General features: G+C 39.0%; 1 protein-coding gene across 5 annotated transcripts in view; it reads right to left on the bottom strand.

Moving 5' to 3' along the window:
* Positions 1–693: 693 nt before the first annotated feature.
* LOC129249002 (serine/threonine-protein phosphatase 6 regulatory ankyrin repeat subunit A) overlaps positions 694–18,216 on the bottom strand; it is an 81,639-nt gene continuing 64,116 nt past the window's right edge. Inside the window, exons 5-17 of one of the 5 annotated variants that reach the window (XM_054888608.1) lie at positions 16,864–16,956; positions 15,502–15,715; positions 15,123–15,418; positions 14,745–15,047; positions 13,251–14,678; positions 12,655–13,191; positions 12,346–12,552; positions 11,596–12,289; positions 11,109–11,207; positions 5,912–6,123; positions 3,372–3,500; positions 1,830–1,938; positions 694–1,406 (exon numbers count right to left, since the gene is read on the bottom strand). In XM_054888608.1, coding sequence (XP_054744583.1) covers positions 1,123–1,406; positions 1,830–1,938; positions 3,372–3,500; positions 5,912–6,123; positions 11,109–11,207; positions 11,596–12,289; positions 12,346–12,552; positions 12,655–13,191; positions 13,251–14,678; positions 14,745–15,047; positions 15,123–15,418; positions 15,502–15,715; positions 16,864–16,956 — 4,605 coding nt within the window. In that variant the 3' untranslated portion in view covers positions 694–1,122. Of the gene's footprint in view, positions 1,407–1,820; positions 1,939–3,371; positions 3,501–5,003; positions 5,234–5,911; positions 6,124–11,108; positions 11,208–11,595; positions 12,290–12,345; positions 12,553–12,654; positions 13,192–13,250; positions 14,679–14,744; positions 15,048–15,122; positions 15,419–15,501; positions 15,716–16,863; positions 16,957–18,216 lie in introns of all 5 variants that reach the window. The other 4 variants (XM_054888607.1, XM_054888611.1, XM_054888609.1 and 1 more) reach the window with 4 other exon arrangements.

The following is an 18,216-nucleotide window of genomic DNA, read 5'->3' as shown; positions in this document are numbered from 1 at the left end:
CATCACTACCTTCGACAGAGCCGCTCTCAGCCTTTGAACCCTTAATCCTTTTGCTCAGTCATATATGAGCTGTCACGAACATACATACATATATGAATGAAAAGGCTCAAATGGTCTTGTTTACGTTCGTAATACGAAAAGTCTGAAGCTGAGGGTTCGGGGTGAGAAAAAGAACCACAAACATCAAAACCACAATCTCGATATTAGATGCATTAGTAAGAAATCAGAGATTCTTTCTTAATCCTTTTGCTCAGTCATATATGAGCTGTCACGAACATACATACATATATGAATGAAAAGGCTCAAATGGTCTTGTTTACGTTCGTAATACGAAAAGTCTGAAGCTGAGGGTTCGGGGTGAGAAAAAGAACCACAAACATCAAAACCACAATCTCGATATTAGATGCATTAGTAAGAAATCAGAGATTCTTTTTGCCATTGGTGGCACCTGCGAAGTGTCGAGTTACCGAGTTTAAAACAAATTCTATTGCTTAAGTTTAGAAAGTTATGCAACGCGTGGAAGTGTAAATGAAATTTTCATGATTAAATTTTAATTAAAAGTAAATTTCTTATCTGCAAAACCTTTAATACAGCGTTATTTTTAATCTTATACTCAACTGGAAAACATTTTTGCTTTGTTGTTTATTAAATCTTATTACATAATACTTTATTTTGCTGGCTTACAATACATTACATACAATTAATTTACAGTTTGTGTAGTTTTTTAGAATTTCATAACGGCAATAAAGTTTTTTTGTGACACTTTATTTGCATATTCTATCTAAGGTAGACGAATTAGGAAGTGTTTAAGGCTTTTAACTACAATTAAATTTCTCTATTATTTGATTTACTTTTTTCTATCTAAAACTTATTGTTAAATTTTTTTGATTAACACTAAAACCCATTCCTTCTTAAAACAGTTAGTTACAACTATATTTTCTTGTTGACTTAAACCTGAAATATAATTTATGATTAGTTTGCTAGTGACTTTCGTAAGCTTGTGTGGCTCAACGTTCTACTCGATGGAAATGTAGCCATGGGATGTGCTTCAAACGCTCAATGAATGCAGTTGTTTAAATGATAAAAGCTTTTTCTATTCTCTAAATGAGGAAATAGCTCTCTCTACACGTGCAACAATTGTTCTTGTGGTTGCGCTGCTGCAACATTATTTCCCACCTGTGCCGGCGGCGGTGGCGCACCCGTACCGCCACCGCTACCTTCGACGGAGCCGCTCTCTGCTTCGGAATCCTTAATCGATCCGCCCTCCTCGTCACCGACAAGCGCACGATATTTTTTAGCAATCGCCTCCCAATCGGCCACATTTTCAATCCGGTTCTGATTGGCAGCGGTGAAACTCGTCTGCGATCCAAGCGGTGAAAGGTGTACGACGGACAAAGCCACCGAGTCTACTGGCAATCCGGAAGTTGAAGAGTAACATATTTTTTCCATTTCATAAAAGCGGGACGAAAAAGTTTAATGAGTTTGATTGCTTTTTGTGGTGTTAAGAGTGGCGAAATTTTGAGCTAGCGTAAGCTAGAGAGCCAATTATCTGTGTCATAGTTAAAGTGGAAAAAAGCTTTCCTCCTTCACTTTTTAATTTATTATAGTGAAAATCTGCGCAACTATTTACATGTGAGCTTTCCATGAGCTCAACCCGTTTTTAAGCTCCTTGGATCACTTCGCTACGCGTAGCTGCAAAACTCGCTCAAAGCGTACGCTCACTTCACGAGCTTCACAGTTAAATCACATTACTTGTGAAGTGGGCGTGGCACTTGGTATGGTGAACTAAAATTGGAAAGCAGCGTTGCAGCGACACATACATTTCCTACCTTTCTTGATTTTCGATAACCACTTGGCACCAGCCTTTGTGCGCGGGCTGGCCTGACGTATTCCCATCATCTGAACCAGACTTGGACGCTTCTTTTTCTTCATACGAGCCTATGCGATAAGGTTGGCGTATAGAGCATATATGGAGGGATACGGTGGATTGTGGTTGATGATCGGCAGTGTACAAACGCAAACGCAGTGGCGTTGGCAGTTGGCAGGCAGTTGTTAGTGGAGGCGAGGACAAGAGACAACAACAACAATAACAAACACATATGAGTATGAGTGGTGGCAATAGACAAACATCTACTAAAAATCGTGCTCAACATAGTGCCGGGTATAGTGTATTTAAATAGGGATAGGCACACATAAAGGGCATTGCATACTGTTAGGCGTAAACATTTTTCTTCTCCACCAAATAATTTATGTGGCTTTCCGCAAATGTAAAGTTTTATATGAAAAACCAAAAATACTTAATATAGTCACTGGCATTAAAATTTTAATTTTATGAGAATTTCATTATGAAGTGAAAGTGAATGTGGAATTCACGTATAAAATATTAAAATATAGATTTACATACATATGTATTCAAAGGGTGTCAACCGGTTTTGTAACAAAAAGAAAAACAATGTCTGCCTTGAAATTCAACGGAGAATCACTCTTGCACACAAGTCCTCTCTCGACGATCAAAACTATCACTTTATAAAGCTTTAATTACGCCCGTATGGCGCAGAAGCTTGAACGATGATAATATTCCATGAGGCGTCCCTTGGACTGTTTGAAAGAAAGATTCTCCGGAAGATTTTTGTAGCTATCCATAGTGGAGTGAATAAATATCCAGCAGTTTCGTTGGCTGGGTCATATCTTCCGAATGGATCCAAACGCTCCGACTCTGAAAGTATTCCATGTGGTACCAGCTGGTGGTAACGGAGAAAGGAAAATGCCTCTTCTGCGCTGGAAAGATCAGGTGGAGAAGGACTTGGTTTTACTTGGTGTGTCCAATAGGCGTCGGTTAGCACGCGAAAGAAACGACTGGCGCGCTTTGTTAAACTGGTTATCGCGCCAATCAAGAAGAAGAAGCCTCTAAGGTTATTGTAATCATAGACTTAAATTAATAAATAAATACTTGAATGAACAAAATTGTTTCTGAATGCGCTATCGAAGTATTTTTTTCTCATTTTTGAATTTGCTCATATGAGCGCCTTTGTATATGCAACGCCCTCTGCTGCCCGCCCCTATATTAGAGAGTGACATCGAGTGCATGTGGGTGAGTACAACAGGCAGATTGGCTGGGACCAATGCGAGCTGACAAAGTTAAATACAAAAACAAAGGTGTTTAATAGAAGTTTAAAATAAAATGTGTACGTAAAGGTATTAAACGAGCTAAAATAAATGAGTTGTTGCCATTTCGTTTTAAATGGGTTGGGGAAAAGGTCAACTATTTCTGTGTGTTAGGTAAAATTGGTGTTGCAAGTAATTTTTTTTTTTTGTTTTTTCGTGAGGGATAGACCCGCTAGAACAGCTGTTATTACACTCTTGTTGTTTACCTTGACCTTCTCGACGATCCATATAAACCACGTGGTAACTAAATTAAGCGGAGATGGCGCAGTTGTGGTGCGATGCATATTGCGTATAAGCTTGGACAGTCCGAATTTCCATTCAATATCCGATTGAGCCTATATTTCTCGAAGCAGCCATTAGGCATTTTTAGTTTTGTTTTTTTCAAAAACACAATGCATTCCAAAAAGTGAGCATATATTTTTGCATGATTGGATGATGTTTTTGGAATGATGAGTTGCAATCCGTTAGATGTGCACAATAATTCATGTGTTGTGAATGTTGATGAAGAGATGGGAGAAATAAAGAACAAATATGCAATATTTCATTTTTAAAGCAGTACAAAATTTCATAAGTTTTATAAAAATGCTGAAAAATTAAAATTTATTATAATACATATAAAGGCCTGCAAGCGTTGAACATAATTTAAACCATTTCTAATATTGCTATGCTACCAAATTTTTCTCCATTATTAAATGGTATTGCCTATTAGCCACAGAATTGAAATGTTATTGCCAGCTGCCGTTCACAATATTGATTTTCATCTGCTTAGAAATATATTTCTGCACTTTCATATGCATATACTGTGTAACGCAATAAGATTTCAATCCAGCACGAACGCTTTCGAAGAGCTATGTCATCGATAGTTTTCGTTCATTGAAAGTAAATCAATATTAGAAATTCACAGTTTACAAGAAACGAATTGAACACAAAATTTGTTTCCATGCAATCAAACATGCAGAAGTTATACAGCAATACACTTAACTGAACCGCTAGCTCTAAGACAAAGCCTCACATTGAAAGCTCACAGCCGCTGTACGGTTTGGCAAGCCTAAAAGCTCGACGTTTATTTTTAAAAGCAAAATTTTCTATGTCATTACTTTTCACTAGACTAACACATAGAGGCATTTTCACATAAAATAACTTCTATTCTAATAAAATAGAACAACAGCTTAACACAGCACTAAACTAAGAAAAGCTAAGCTTTTGAAATAGCACTTCATCATCGTAAAGAAACAACCGCACGTTAATTGTATCTTTAAGACCCCTTTGCAAACACTCTTAACACTGATTTTTCGTGAACTGAAGTTGCAAGTCTGGGCAAATGATGGAGTTACTTTAAACTGCATATGCACTCGTATTTGGTAACTGGAAATAAGCTTTATAATTAATTTGATTTGCATTGGGCATTACTAGGCCACAAGCTTATTTATATGTACACGCCTGGAAGCTGCTAGAGCTTAAAAGCTTTAAGTATCTCAACATTTTCGCACAAAGCTTCCGCATTTTCTAATCTAAAAACTTTGATATGCTTGTGCACTTTTATATTCGTTATTTTTAGGCACATTAATATTTACAGCTAATGCTTTAGAAATACAGGTTTGCAAGCGAAAGGTTTTCTTAGAAAAAATAAAAATTTTGCTTCAAAATATGCAAAAGCATACAAATACGAGTATGTCATCCATATCCCCGGAAGCTTTCGTTCTCTGACTTGATGAAAATTACTTTAGCAGAAATTTTATTTACTTTTACCACACTTTCTCAAACCGTTAGTTAACATAAACGAATAGTTAGATATGTTTGTATGTATGTACCGAGTCGGCAAAGAAAGGGAATACTACCTGGATCCGCTGGTAGGTGTCAGACATCATAGCAATCAACAGGTTGATCAGCACAACCACCGACACCAACATGTAAATGCCGAAGACTATTTTGAACAGATACTCCACCCAGTACGGCTGAGTGGGCTCGGCCACGTTTTGTATTTTGTCTACTTGCGTTTGTTCGGTTGTCGTCTGACCGAATACGGCGAAGAAGAGTAATTCAAAGGAGGTAATCGGATGCATGCGCACTACGTTCCGCGCAAACACAAGCAAGCACATTAACGAAGAGCCAATAGGCAGGACGTGGCGCACAAGAGGTGAATAATGATAAATAATATGACAAAAAAATCAACACCAATGCGCAAATTACAGCATTGATGGCGTCCATATTGGTTTTTTATTGCATGTAAGTTTTTATTTTATTTTAATTTTATTTATTATTTTTTTTATTATTTAATTTTTTATTTTTAATTATTATTTTTTTTCATTAATTTTATTACATATTTTTTTTTTAATTTTTTGTTTTTTAATTATTATTTTTTCATTTATTTAATTATTTTTAATTTTTGTATATAATTTTTTTTTTTATTATTAAATTTTTTGGTTTTTTAATCATTATTTTTTTTATTAATTTAATTATTTTTAATTTTTTTATATCATTTTTTTATAATTTTTTTATACATTTTTTTTATAAAATTATTTTTATAAATTTGTTTTTATAAAGTTTTTTTAAATATTTTTTATAAAATGTTTTTTTTTGTTTGTTTTTAATTTTTTTTATATAATTTTCCAGTTGGCATTACAATCACATTTATTTCATATATTGTAAAGCATTTGTTATTTTCCAAATTAAAACGTGGTAAAATGTAGGAAGAGAGAACAGAAACAAAAAAACTTACAGTTAATAAATTGCATGCGATACCAACCTGTATGCGTTGATAAGTATCCGACATCATAGCAATGAGCAAATTAATGAGAACAACCACAGACACAAGCAAATAGATGCCAAATACGAACTTGAACAGCACCTCGGTCCATTCGGGACGCAGGTGGCGCATTGGATTGATGTCCACGGTCGTTGTTTGTCCAAACACGGCGAAGAAGAGACGCTCGAACGCCAAAAATGGCGTCATGGGTCCTTTCGAGATTTGCGTTCATTTTTATATGTTTTGTTTTCAGTTTTTGGCAGGGTTCATCATATTTTTGTGTGTGTTTGGTTTAAGAAGGAATCGAAATAAATGCCAAGAGGCAGATTAATTAGTAGAACTTCATTAAGTTTATGCAAAGATTGGCAACACGATAGCGATATTTGCGCATTTGGACACCGAGTGATTGTGAAGTGTGGCAGCGTTTGTTTTTTTATTTTTATTTTTTATAACAGTTGAATTTTGTTGAGGCTGTGCTCCACTCACACTTAAAGCAACACAATTTTGAGGTACGAGTAACTAACATCGACTTTGCTTTGTGCAGAAGCTGTAGGCAAAACCCCCTGGAATGGGTGATACGTACGCCATATAGCTTAGGATAAACATCAACATGCGCCAAACGAATAAGTTTTGTATTTGTTAACATATGTATAAAAGAAAGTACAGCATATAAAGCAAACGAATGTACGCAAATACCAACAAAAATCGAATGGAAATAAATGCAAAAGAAATTGTTTCAAGTATTCGTAGCCCTACCATCTGTATGTCTGTAATGTCTACTCCATTGTCCTAAGAGTTCTCAATTGTCAATTGAAATTTGGACATCATAATATACAATCTCGACAAAAAAGGGGCCACAGCATTTTCTTAAAATCAAAATTATTATATTTAAAAACTCGATTTAACTTAATTCAAAATACTAGATAACGCGAAAGACTTTTTAACGAAAGGAAGTTCATAAAAATAGCTTTCAGCTTTTTTGGATTTTTTAACTTTTTCTTAAAATCTCATTTACATTACCACAAAAATTAAATAAAAAAATATCAAATCGCCGTTGTCAATAATGAGTTCACCAGAAAATGCAATTTCATTGCTTTTAAAATTTACACAAAATACTAGAATTCAACTTAAATGTAAAATTTTCTACTTAAAATGAAAAAACGTATAATTCCTAAGGTACACCACAAATTTCACGTACAAAAAAAATTTTTCGGTTAACCTTATAGCACTGTCTGTCAGTGGCGTTAATCGGGATTACCAGCGTAGTTAGTTCTGATTAAAATTGTAGTGTGATCTCATTTGAAGTTTGTAACCTTTCTTTGACACAAAGCAATTAACTACAAGTTTAGGGCAGGTTATTCGTCTTCTAAAAAATAATTAAATTTATTGTGTCTAAGGGTCGTTGCCAAACGAGAGCAACAAATGAAAGTGATATTTTTGGTTTTTCCAAATCCCAGTTCTTGGACAAAAGCACGTGTGGACAGTGCTCACTTTCCTCATCTTTTGCCTGCACTTGTGCTTGGAATGCAGTGAATTGCTCGTGGGCAAAATCTTGATATTCGACTAGAAAGGCTTTTTCTTTTACCAACTCGGAGCGATGAAAGCGTTTTTGATCAAGCAGTTGACTCTGTAGCTGGTTGCATTTGGATGTTTCGTCCTTAAGTAGCTTCAGTGTTGTGGATAAAAATTCATAATTTTTGTTGCCTTCGGCTCTTACTTCCGGAGATACGATTGCACCCGATGATGTACTGATATTATAGCAAAGACGGCTTCTTTTCCTATTTCTATTCATACTGGAATCTGCATCTTCCTGATCGCATTGTCTTTTTTTACTCCAACATAATATCCGCACACCATTCCCATGTTTTTTCTCTTTTAAATATTGTATAAAAACACTGTTTGCAAAATTATTTTGGACGGTTCGTCTAACATATGGTACTTCAAATCTCCAATGTAAACTGACTCGTTGCTTGAATGCCCCCGGGTTTATATAAGCAAACTCGCGTTCTGCAGATAAGGCAAAGTTCTTATCAGCATCCCATGAATCCGCGTAAGATTATGGCAATAGCACAACAACAATATATGGTGCTAAAAATTCGAAATAGGATATAAAAAGCCCACAAACGAACAACAAAAGAACATATCACTTGCGCATTTAAAATAGAACTTCTCAAGAAAAAGGCAATAGATCAGTTGTTTTAGTGATGAGACCCTTTATAGTTGCACCTTTGCCTCAATAAAAGGTTTTTCGATAGTCACCACGTACCCTTAACAGCCCAGTTGTTAAGCTATTAAGCCGAAAGGGGCAGTAAGGACAATTGAGCCACGAATATTTTGCCCAGCCACTAGCACAGCTATTGAGTGAATTAGTTAAATACCACTTGGCGCGAAGCACTTGCCCTTGGGGTTTTTTGAATTCGAGTATCCGCTACATACAAACACACAATGCCTGTTCAACTATGACCCAAATGCAAAGTTCAAAAACGGTTTGAGATAGAAAATTAATAAAAATAATTTTGCTTGATATTTTTCTGATTGGTTGTTTTGATTTTATTCAGCGCGGCATAGCAACGGATGCCGGGTATTGTAATATTATGATTATTAATAACAAATTATTTTCTATGAAATTATTGTTTGTAATTCTTTTATATACATATCCTAAATCCCTCAAAACTACTCCTACGCAAGCGGGGACGTGGGTTAAAGCTAGTAATATATAAGAAGAAAAGTTTAAAAAAATCACGACCCAAGTATTTTAGACATTAACGTCAATTTTTTTGAAAACTGGTTTATTTGTAGTATTGAAGGTAGGAAGTAAACTGAAAAAATTAAAAAAAAAAAAATTAATAATTTTGAGATTTATTTTAAGTTGAAAATTTTGATATGGAGTTTTTAAAGTGATTGCATTAGCATTGGAGGAACTAGATGTCGATACGAAAAGCTCCATTTATTATTGCGTTGGCTGTACCGAAACGATTTTTAGCTTAACGAAAAGTTTATTTAAAAAAATATAAATCTAGACACAGCGGAACACATATTTGGTGAAACTAATTAAATGAAAAGAAAAAAACATTTTTTAAAACCACCCTCGAAAAAATTGTTGTCTGCCTTCTTCTCTGGCGGCAAAGCTATACGATTCGGTTTTCTGAAGTCACAATCGGCTGATGCCTTCAAAGTCAACATAAAGTAGGCTATTGTTCAAATTCAGCCGGATCACGCAAAATATTTTCGTTAATTTTATATAAAAATATATGTGGCATATTGTATCACAGAAACCTTATCAAAGTTCAAGACTTTGTGAAAAATAATTTTTTTAAATTTTTAAAACTTAAATTAAATTAAATGTACAACGTTTTAATCAAAATTTTTAGAAAACTTCAGTGCATGCAGTTTTATAGCTGATTACATTTTAGTATTGATTTCTGACAAAATAAATTCGTCTTTCGAATAAAAAAAATTGTTAATCGATCCGCCTTTGTTGTGAAATCCTCTGTATACATATATAGATAGTATATATATCGTACGCCAATCATACCGAACTAGTCAGCTGCAGTATACAAACAGACAAGTAATGGAGCGCGAAAAAGTCAAAATAAGGATTTCCACCACTCAGAAAAATTTTTTTTGCTTATTTAGCAAAAACACTTATCAAAAAGAAAAAAAATAGGTTATTAATTTTGCGCCATCTTGCAAAACCAAATAGGATAATTATATTTTCGAGGCCTTGCAAAAAAAAAAAAACAAAAGTATTTTTTGCGCCACCTAGCAGAAAAATTGGATGATTAATTTTTTGCCCCTTGCAAAATCAAAAAAAAAGGATGATTATTTTTGCACCACCATCAAAAAACTTGAATGATTATTTTTCCACCACCAGCAAAAAACTTGAATGATTATTTTTTTCACCACCTAGGAAAAAAAATTTGATGATTAATTTTGTGCCACTTTCCAAAAACAAAAAAATGGATGATTATTTTTTGCAAAACCAAAAAAGGGTGATTATTTTTGCGCCACCTTCCAAAACAAAAACAAAAATTGGATGATTATTTTTTCGCCACCTTGCAAAACCAAAAAAGGGTGATTATTTTTGCGCCACCTAGCAAAAAAAGTATATGATTATTTTTGCTTCTTATATCTTTCCTTTGTATGCTGTGACTCCCACGTAAGCCTGTACTGGAGTGTTTAATCATTTTTTTAAAGATTAGAAAAGAAAGTCTCTATTTGCGACTTGGGCAACTGATACTGTTTCAAGTACTCATAATCTACTCTACTTCTTGTCTGATTATACGACATCTATTTCGATTTTTCTTGAAATTTTCTTCATGGAACGTATCAAGGCGAACCTATTAAAGATGGTAGCGGTAAGCCAGCTGATTTGTTTTTTCTTTCAGATGCCAGCATAAAATGAAATGACGAAAAGCCGTTCCATTTGCACAACATATTTGTCCTTTTCTTTTTTTCCTGCTTTCTTTTGTCGTGATATTTCTATGTACAAAATGTATTTGTTGGTCTAACGCAAACAACTTTAATGAATACGCCTGGGTACATTGAACGTTTGCAAGAACTTTCTTAGGATTTCTCCAATCCAAAGTCGATAATGTCAAATTACACTGTAGGTAAAGGCGTTACGACTAGTCGAGTTAACTGTGTTTGTCACTGGGTTGGAGTTTCTCTGCATTGCAAATATTACTTAAAAAACACTCAACATAGCTTCATAAAGGAAAGTGGAAGTGTTACGTGTATTTGTGTTAAATTTGATAGATTTTGTAGAGAAAAGTGGTGCAAAGCATTCAAATAAAAAGTACCACAAAGAACACAATAGTAAAAATAAGTGTGCCGAAGTAAAATAATATTAGTTCGGAAGCATGCGAATAGAAAGAGGAAATATAACGTAAATTTAAAAACAAAAAAACTAAAAAGCATTCCATTAGAAAACTATTTGTATAGAAAACCTGAGCAAACATTTATACACAACATCAAGGATGCACATCTGTGGGTGTGGTGGACCACTCAAGCTATCATGCCCTTTAAGTTTCGGAGCGAAAAAGTGCGACGGTTTGGAACAAGTAACGCTAATTAGGTACCGCAGCACAACAATCCAATAAGAGTGTTCAAACAGTGAAGACACAACATCGAAGGCAGCACACAAATACAAATAAAGGCGTTCACATTTACTATGCGACACCGGCAATGGACTTACGATCATTTTTATGCTTGCGTCGAAACTCGCTAGATAAGCTTCGACTATCGATATAACGCTCGGCGGAGCTGGGGGGAGGACGTGGTGTTGGCATGTCATCTGTGCGAATTGCGATTCATAAGAGAAATATAAAGATACAATGTAAGATCACATTTAGAAATCAAGTCAAGCAACAGTCGCGGCAAGTTTTTTGTTCTTTTTTCTTTTTCAAAGGACATCTAATACGAGTGGTCTGTAATTGTTCGGCATGCAAGCTATATTCGAGACTTTCAACTTGAAGGCAACCTGTTGCAGTGCTTTCAAGCCAGATACTTATCCATACAGTTTTATTTAATTTCTTCTTGTAATATTAATATTTAAATAAACAAAAAGACAAACGAGTAAAGAGAAAAGCGACTCCTAATGGACACTTTTCTCTATATAAAACTAAAAATCCATGTAACAAAAACTAGGACAAACACGAAACACCAAAGAACACAGTACTCACCGTCACTGAAGTAGCCCCGGTTGCGGTTACGCTTTTCGAATCCTCGCAAATCCTCTGGCTTCAAATTCGCAAACGACTGGTTCAATGCCACGATATGCATGGAGAAACCGAACACGAAAATCGCCAGCACCGCCAAAAAGCGCGCCAGATCCTTGAGTAGATCGCCGATGATAATGGCCCATGGTCCGAAGAGGTGATGAAATGAGAGAAAGTCCAGTATTTGCACGCAGGCGAGTAGAAAGGCCAATGCGAAACACTGATTGCGGCAGTAGATCAGTGTCGGCCAGTACAATTTAGAGACGAAGACGAACGCAGCCACATGCACGCCCACGCCGGCCATGCCCAGAAGTAGCACCAACAGTTTAATCGATCCCAATCCAGACTTGTCAGATGGATTTGTCAGCTCGAACAAAAGTAAACCACTCAACCAAATGAGCAGTCCAATTTCGTACCAGTAGGGGACCAAACTTAGCCGTAGCACTGGATAGATGGGCGTAATGCCCACGATGCTTAGGTGGATCATCAGATAGATGTGTGAAGTGAGATAGGACATGAATTTGATAATGGGCACTTTGTTGAATTTATGGCCCATTGGAAAGGTGAAACCGATCCAGACGGGCGGGCATACAATAAAGGCGACTAGGAGGAGTAGTATTTTCCAGGAGGCCCAGGTAAGTGAGCCGCGCCAGAGTTCCTGCACGGAAGTAAGAACATAAGCAGTTAGGGTTTTTGAGTGTACGGAAGACTTACCTGCAGATAGCGTTGGACTACGGTGTGCGCAATGACTTCCTTTTGTTCATTTTCAATAAGCACGTCGAGGAACTCGACATTTCTGCGATCGGTGGCTTGCAGTATTTTTCCAGCCGAATCGGAGCCTGCAGCTAGTGCGAGCAGCTCGGTAGCCATGGCCTCGCACTGTTTGCCAGCAGCCACTAAATCTTTGGCGCGTTCTTTTTCCTGTTGGTGAAAATGATGCCATTAATATTTTTTTAATTTACTTAGAATTTTAAATTCCACGCCTTAATTTATGCCCATCTCTTGTCCCCACACCGAACCCACCTTTGTCGATAAGTTTATGTAGATATTTGACAGTTTGGCTGCGGTATCTACTGGAGCCGGCGATACGAGCACGAATTCCTGTATGGGTTTGTTGTTGTGGTTTTTCGAGACTACCATCAAGTTGTACACAAACCGTTTATCCTCCATCAGACTATAGGTGTCGTGTTCTTTGTTCATCAGATACCGCAGCACGTCGTTGTGGCCTTCGGAGGCGGCGAACCATATCGCCGCACAGCCGTAGTTCGTCTCCGACTTGGGTGAAGCACCGGCCTCGCATAGCAACTTCACAACTTCCAAGTGGCCGGCTTTGGCAGCACAATGCAGTGATGTCCAACCGTTTTTGTCGGTGGCATTTATTTCTGCGCCCTGACCCAACAGAATCTCCACCATCTGTATGTGGCCGTGCATGGCGGCGATGTGTAAACCCGTCCTGCCATGACGATCCGTCGATTGGAGCAGTTCTGCTGAGCGACTCAGAAGCAAGCCAACCACTGACATGTGACCACCGAAGCAAGCCAAATGGAGTGGATTGTAGCCCTGCATAATTAAATGAATTGGATTTATCACAAAACACGTGGAAATTGCATTCGCCTCACGTTCTCTGTCGTTGCCGCTTCCACTTGCACTCCCGCCGAGTTCAAAAGTAATCGCACAACATTTTCGTTGCCTGAGAACGCTGCTAAGTGTAACGGTGTCATGCCCGATTCTGCGCCCAATTCACCAAACAGACTTTGACCTGTCGGTGGTTCGGATTTCACCGTCGCCGGCACGCTCGTCAGTAGCTCGCGCACAGTGTCCGCTTGTCCGTAGTAGGCTGCCACATGCAACGGCGTCAGTCCCAATTTCTTGCTGGTTATCCTCAAAGAGTTGGTACTTTTCAACGCATCCAATACCTGGCCATGCCCGTTCTGTGCCGCTAAATGCACCGCTGTGAAGCCGGCTTTGTTCTCGTCCGTGCATGAGGCGCCCGCACGTACCAACGCCTTCACCACGTCCGCATGTCCACCCTCGGCCGCCAGCTGTAGCGGTGTGGCATCAGTCAATTTGTTTCTAGCCGAGATCACGCCAGAACGATCGAACTTCATTAGCTCCTCGATCACTTTCACCGAACCCTGCATGGCAGCGATATGCGCGCAGGTGTTGCCATCCTTGCTGGTGGCATTCACCAGCGACGGATGTTGTTGCAGAAATAATTTGGCCACTTCAGAGTAGTTGTTCTGCGCGGCGACATGTATGGGCTTCTGGCCCAAATCATCGGTCGCGTCTATGTTAGCTCCAAGCTCGAGCAGAAGCTGACATACCTCCATCTGTCCACTAGCCGCGGCTAGATGGAGAGGCGTTTGCTTACGCAGTGTCAATATATCGATAACAGCATTATGATCCTTGATGAGAAACTTCACCAGATGCGTGAAGCCATTCATCGCAGCCAAATGTAGCGCCGTACGACCGACTCGCGATTTCGAATTGATAAATGCCTTGTTGGTGAGCAGCGCGTCGCAGACGTGCAGATACCCTCGTTCGGCAGCCAAATGGAGAGCGGATCGGCCCTCAGTGTCGAACACATCCACTCTGGCATGATTCGCTAAAAGGTTGTTGACCAGCTCCATGTGCCCGCGGTGACAGGCGATAAGCAACGGCGTCCAGCCCACCGACGTCTGTCGGTTCATGGCTTTCTGGATATCTGTGGGATTCATGTGTGCGATCATCTCCATGAGGACGTCATTGTTGCCAGCCACGGCACAATAATGAAAAGCAGTCTCTAGCACAGTTTTCGTTTGCAGCGTCACATCAGCGCCATTCTCTAATAGCATGCGGACAATTTCCTTATCGGACTCGGGAATCTTCACCTCTTCCTTGGTGATTTGGCATGTGTAGTGTAGTGCGGTGGCGCCATCATCGTTGACTGAATTAATGTAGGTGGTAGCCTTGTCGGGGCCATGCTTCTCCTTGACCATCTCAATGAGATGGCGCACGATTTCCGGGTGGCATGAACGGCAGGCCATATGCAGCGAAGTTTCGCCGGTCTGCAAAAACAAAAAGGGAATCTTATGTGTGAAAGAGTGCATGTTTGAGACGCGCATAGGACTTACATTGGATTTGTATAGCGGATCGCCGCCGTCTTCGAGGAGTTGTATCAGCGTTGCCAGATTACCGTTTCGCGCGGCCACATGCACCGGCGTCAGGCCATCATCGGTAGTTAAATTGGGACTAGCTCCGGACTTAAGGAGCATTAAGGCGCAACGATCGCCATCCTTAACTCGTGCGGCAATATGCAGGGGCGTTTCGTGAATCGCGCCGCCACGGACATGGACATCAGCGCCAAAGCCAAGCAATGTTTCGACGACGGCCGGCTTCGCAGACTCCACGGCGATATGGAGTGCGGTGTAGTTCTCCTGCAAATACAAGCAGTATGGAAATTTTTTAAAAATATTTTTCTTTCTTCCTATGCGTATGCAAGCGATACCCACATTCGTCGTCACATCGACCTTCTCGCCTTTCTGCAAGAGCGTATTGATGATGCCGGTGTGACCATAAGCGGCCGCGGTGTGAATGCTGCGCGCGCCATTCTTATTTGGCATATGTAGATAGACGCCCTTCTTGAAGAGCATCGTCGCGCACTCAGCATGGCCATTCAGCGAGGCGATATGCATCAGCGTGCTGCCATCCTTTGTGCGTTCGAAGATGCTCGCCTTGAATTTGTCCGCCAAAATTTCAATGATGTGCGCATGGCCATTCTCAGCTGCTAAATGCATCGGTGTACGATCTGCACGTCAGCAGCGCATACAAAACACAAGAAAAAAATACTAATTCACTAATGCAACAAACGATAACCTGAACGTGACCCACCTTGATTGTCCGCAATGGACGCGGAAGCGCGCACGCCATAGAAGTACTTGAGTAACGCCTCGTCACCTTCGGCGGCCGCTATATGCAATGGCGTTTGACCCTCGCCATTTTGGGTGTCGACATTGGTGCCGTAATCGACCAGTATGCGTACCATATCGACATCCCGTCGTCTGGCGGCCAAATGCAGGGCCGTGTCTCCATTAGCCGTTGTTGCCTGCACGTGGAAGGTGAAGGAGAATATGCAGATTAGTGCTACGAAGTGATAAATCGGAGGAAGCAATTATTGGTGGTGTTAATTGGTGGGTGTCATTGATTGTTCATTGGTATTCGGGGTCGCATATTTTGCAAATCGCGCGGCGCTCAAGTTGAATGTGAAGGTAAAGGGCTCAGATTGCAAGGTTGTGGGCTTAAGCACTTCTGAGCGTGGCCTGAGTGACGTTGGTCACAATTTAAGCAATTTTATGAAATTGTATTTTAAAGAAAAACTACATTTCACCACACAACCTTTCATGTAATAAAAAAAAACAAAAAAACAACAACAAAAAGGATTGCAATACAAAAGCAGCAAACTACGTGGCACTTCGAAACCTTTATGTACACCAAACATCTTTAACGGCTTTTGCGTGACTCCTTAGCACACTGAGTAAATTGAATCTAGCGAAAAAAGCAAGAAAAAAGTTTCGCATAAAATTAGTTCATGGGGAATTCCGCACATGAGCAGTAATTTGCCTGCTTCGTGGAGCGCTGCGACCGCCAGTCGAACTGCCATGACCCACTAACTGCACGTCGTTGGCAATTTAATCAACGCATTTGCAGGTGCAAAATTTAATTTTCAACACCACAGCTTTTATAAAGTTTGAGTGCTGCCGTCTAAGAGGTGCATACTTTCTGGCGCAATGGCTTAATAAAGTGCCTGCCAGACTATGTAACTGCATGTCTGACTTCTAGCCGCTAGTCATTTCGTGTTTGTGGCGTGCAACGGCCGTCAATGTCACTGGCGGCACTGCGTGTGTGTTGCTTCGCTTTTTTGCTGGGGCAATGCTTCATGGGCCGTTGCAATAAATACCATAAGGCGGGCGGTCATATTTATTTGTGCGTTGATTCGACTTGCCATTCTTAGAACCAAGCGCAGTCTTTTTTGCGAAGTTATGAGAGCTCTCTTACAGTGATTGATTTATGGACATTTGTGTATAGTAGAAGCAAAGTCGTAAATCTATGCGCAATTTGACATTTCAAGGTTGACATAGTGACTTATAAGCACTGATAAAAGCTCTGTTGTTTTTGCTCTTCCTTAGGCGTGCATTTATGAATATAAAGACTTCTTTGCATTAAAAAAAGTAAAAAACAAATATTCTTATGTACCTTCAGTTGGTCCGACGTTTGAGCTGAAAGCAGCTCTCTAACCATAGACTGATTACCAGATTCTACTGCAAGCAGCAGTGGAATTTTACCTCTCTGTAAAAAAGAAAAACAAAGAAAAATTGATTAGGAAAATATGTGAAATATTCATTGCATTAAAAGACGGAAACATATTATAAGCGGCCTTTCAAAAGGCGCACCGAGATGCTACTCTAAAATGAAATACGTAAAAATTTAGATTATTTCAGGTTTCACTATTTTTTTTATTCCAAATACGGTCCTGACAATAGCATAAATTTCCACCATGAACTTCTACAAGTCTACTTGTTCAGAACGTGCAGATATCCACGTTGAAGCCTGATCAGCAATTCTTTGCGCTACAGTAGTAATATTCCCAATACAACGCCTACTTTTTGGCCAGTCCTTCTTCCATTCATCGGCTGAGCCAGTTTCTTGAAATTGTTTCACCAACCTTCGAATTGTCGACTCATTTGGATGATCGGTTCACCAAAAAAATCACGAACTTTGCGAAGTGTGCTCTTAACCCTTTCGCTACTGCTGGGACATTGATATCCCACAGCATGTTCACTTCACCCTGAAATTTGCAATTTTCATAGGAAACTCAACAAAAATGTTCCAATCAGTAGCTGCGAATAATACTTATAATTTACCGTTATCCGCATTCCACACTGTTTCAATCGTGTTTAGTTTTGATCAGTTATTTGTGAGCAGTCGCTAATATTGCATCAAATTTACGCGTAATTTTGGTGAAATAATACGTATTTTTATAAGAAGTGTTGATTTTTCTAAAGAAAAGTATTGCCCTTTTACTGGTAACTACAAATATATATTTTAATAAGAGTTTTGTGAAAAATATTCAGCGAAAATTAATTTTGGGATGCATGTGTCCCAGCAGGGCTTTATATAGGGAAATATATGTCCCAGCAGTACATTGTACACAATGTATCACACAGCTAATTTTTTTATTTTTGCAACCTCGTAGACAGCAAAAATGTCGAAATTAAATCGCGATCAAATTAGTGCATTACTTCAAGAAGATGATGATGAATCCATGGAATCAGGAACTGATTTTAGTGACGAAAGTGATGATATTTATAGTCCTGAGTTAGATAAAACCACTGGCAATGACGATTCTTGCAGCGATTCAGAGGAGACCGGATTGAGTGACGAGAATGGTGGCATAGACGATCAACCTGCACGAGGTGAGGAAGACTCAGGCAAGGTTATTTGGAGCACACCGAATGAGTCATTTGTTTCAAGAAAATCGGTTAGTAACCACCGCGAATGCAAAGTTGCAGTAAATACAGAGAACGTAAATTGACGCCACTCAACCCC

Source organism: Anastrepha obliqua, chromosome 5, assembly GCF_027943255.1.
Source record: "Anastrepha obliqua isolate idAnaObli1 chromosome 5, idAnaObli1_1.0, whole genome shotgun sequence".
Taxonomy (NCBI): Eukaryota; Metazoa; Arthropoda; class Insecta; order Diptera; family Tephritidae; genus Anastrepha; species Anastrepha obliqua.
This window is presented reverse-complemented; position numbering and strand designations above follow the sequence as displayed.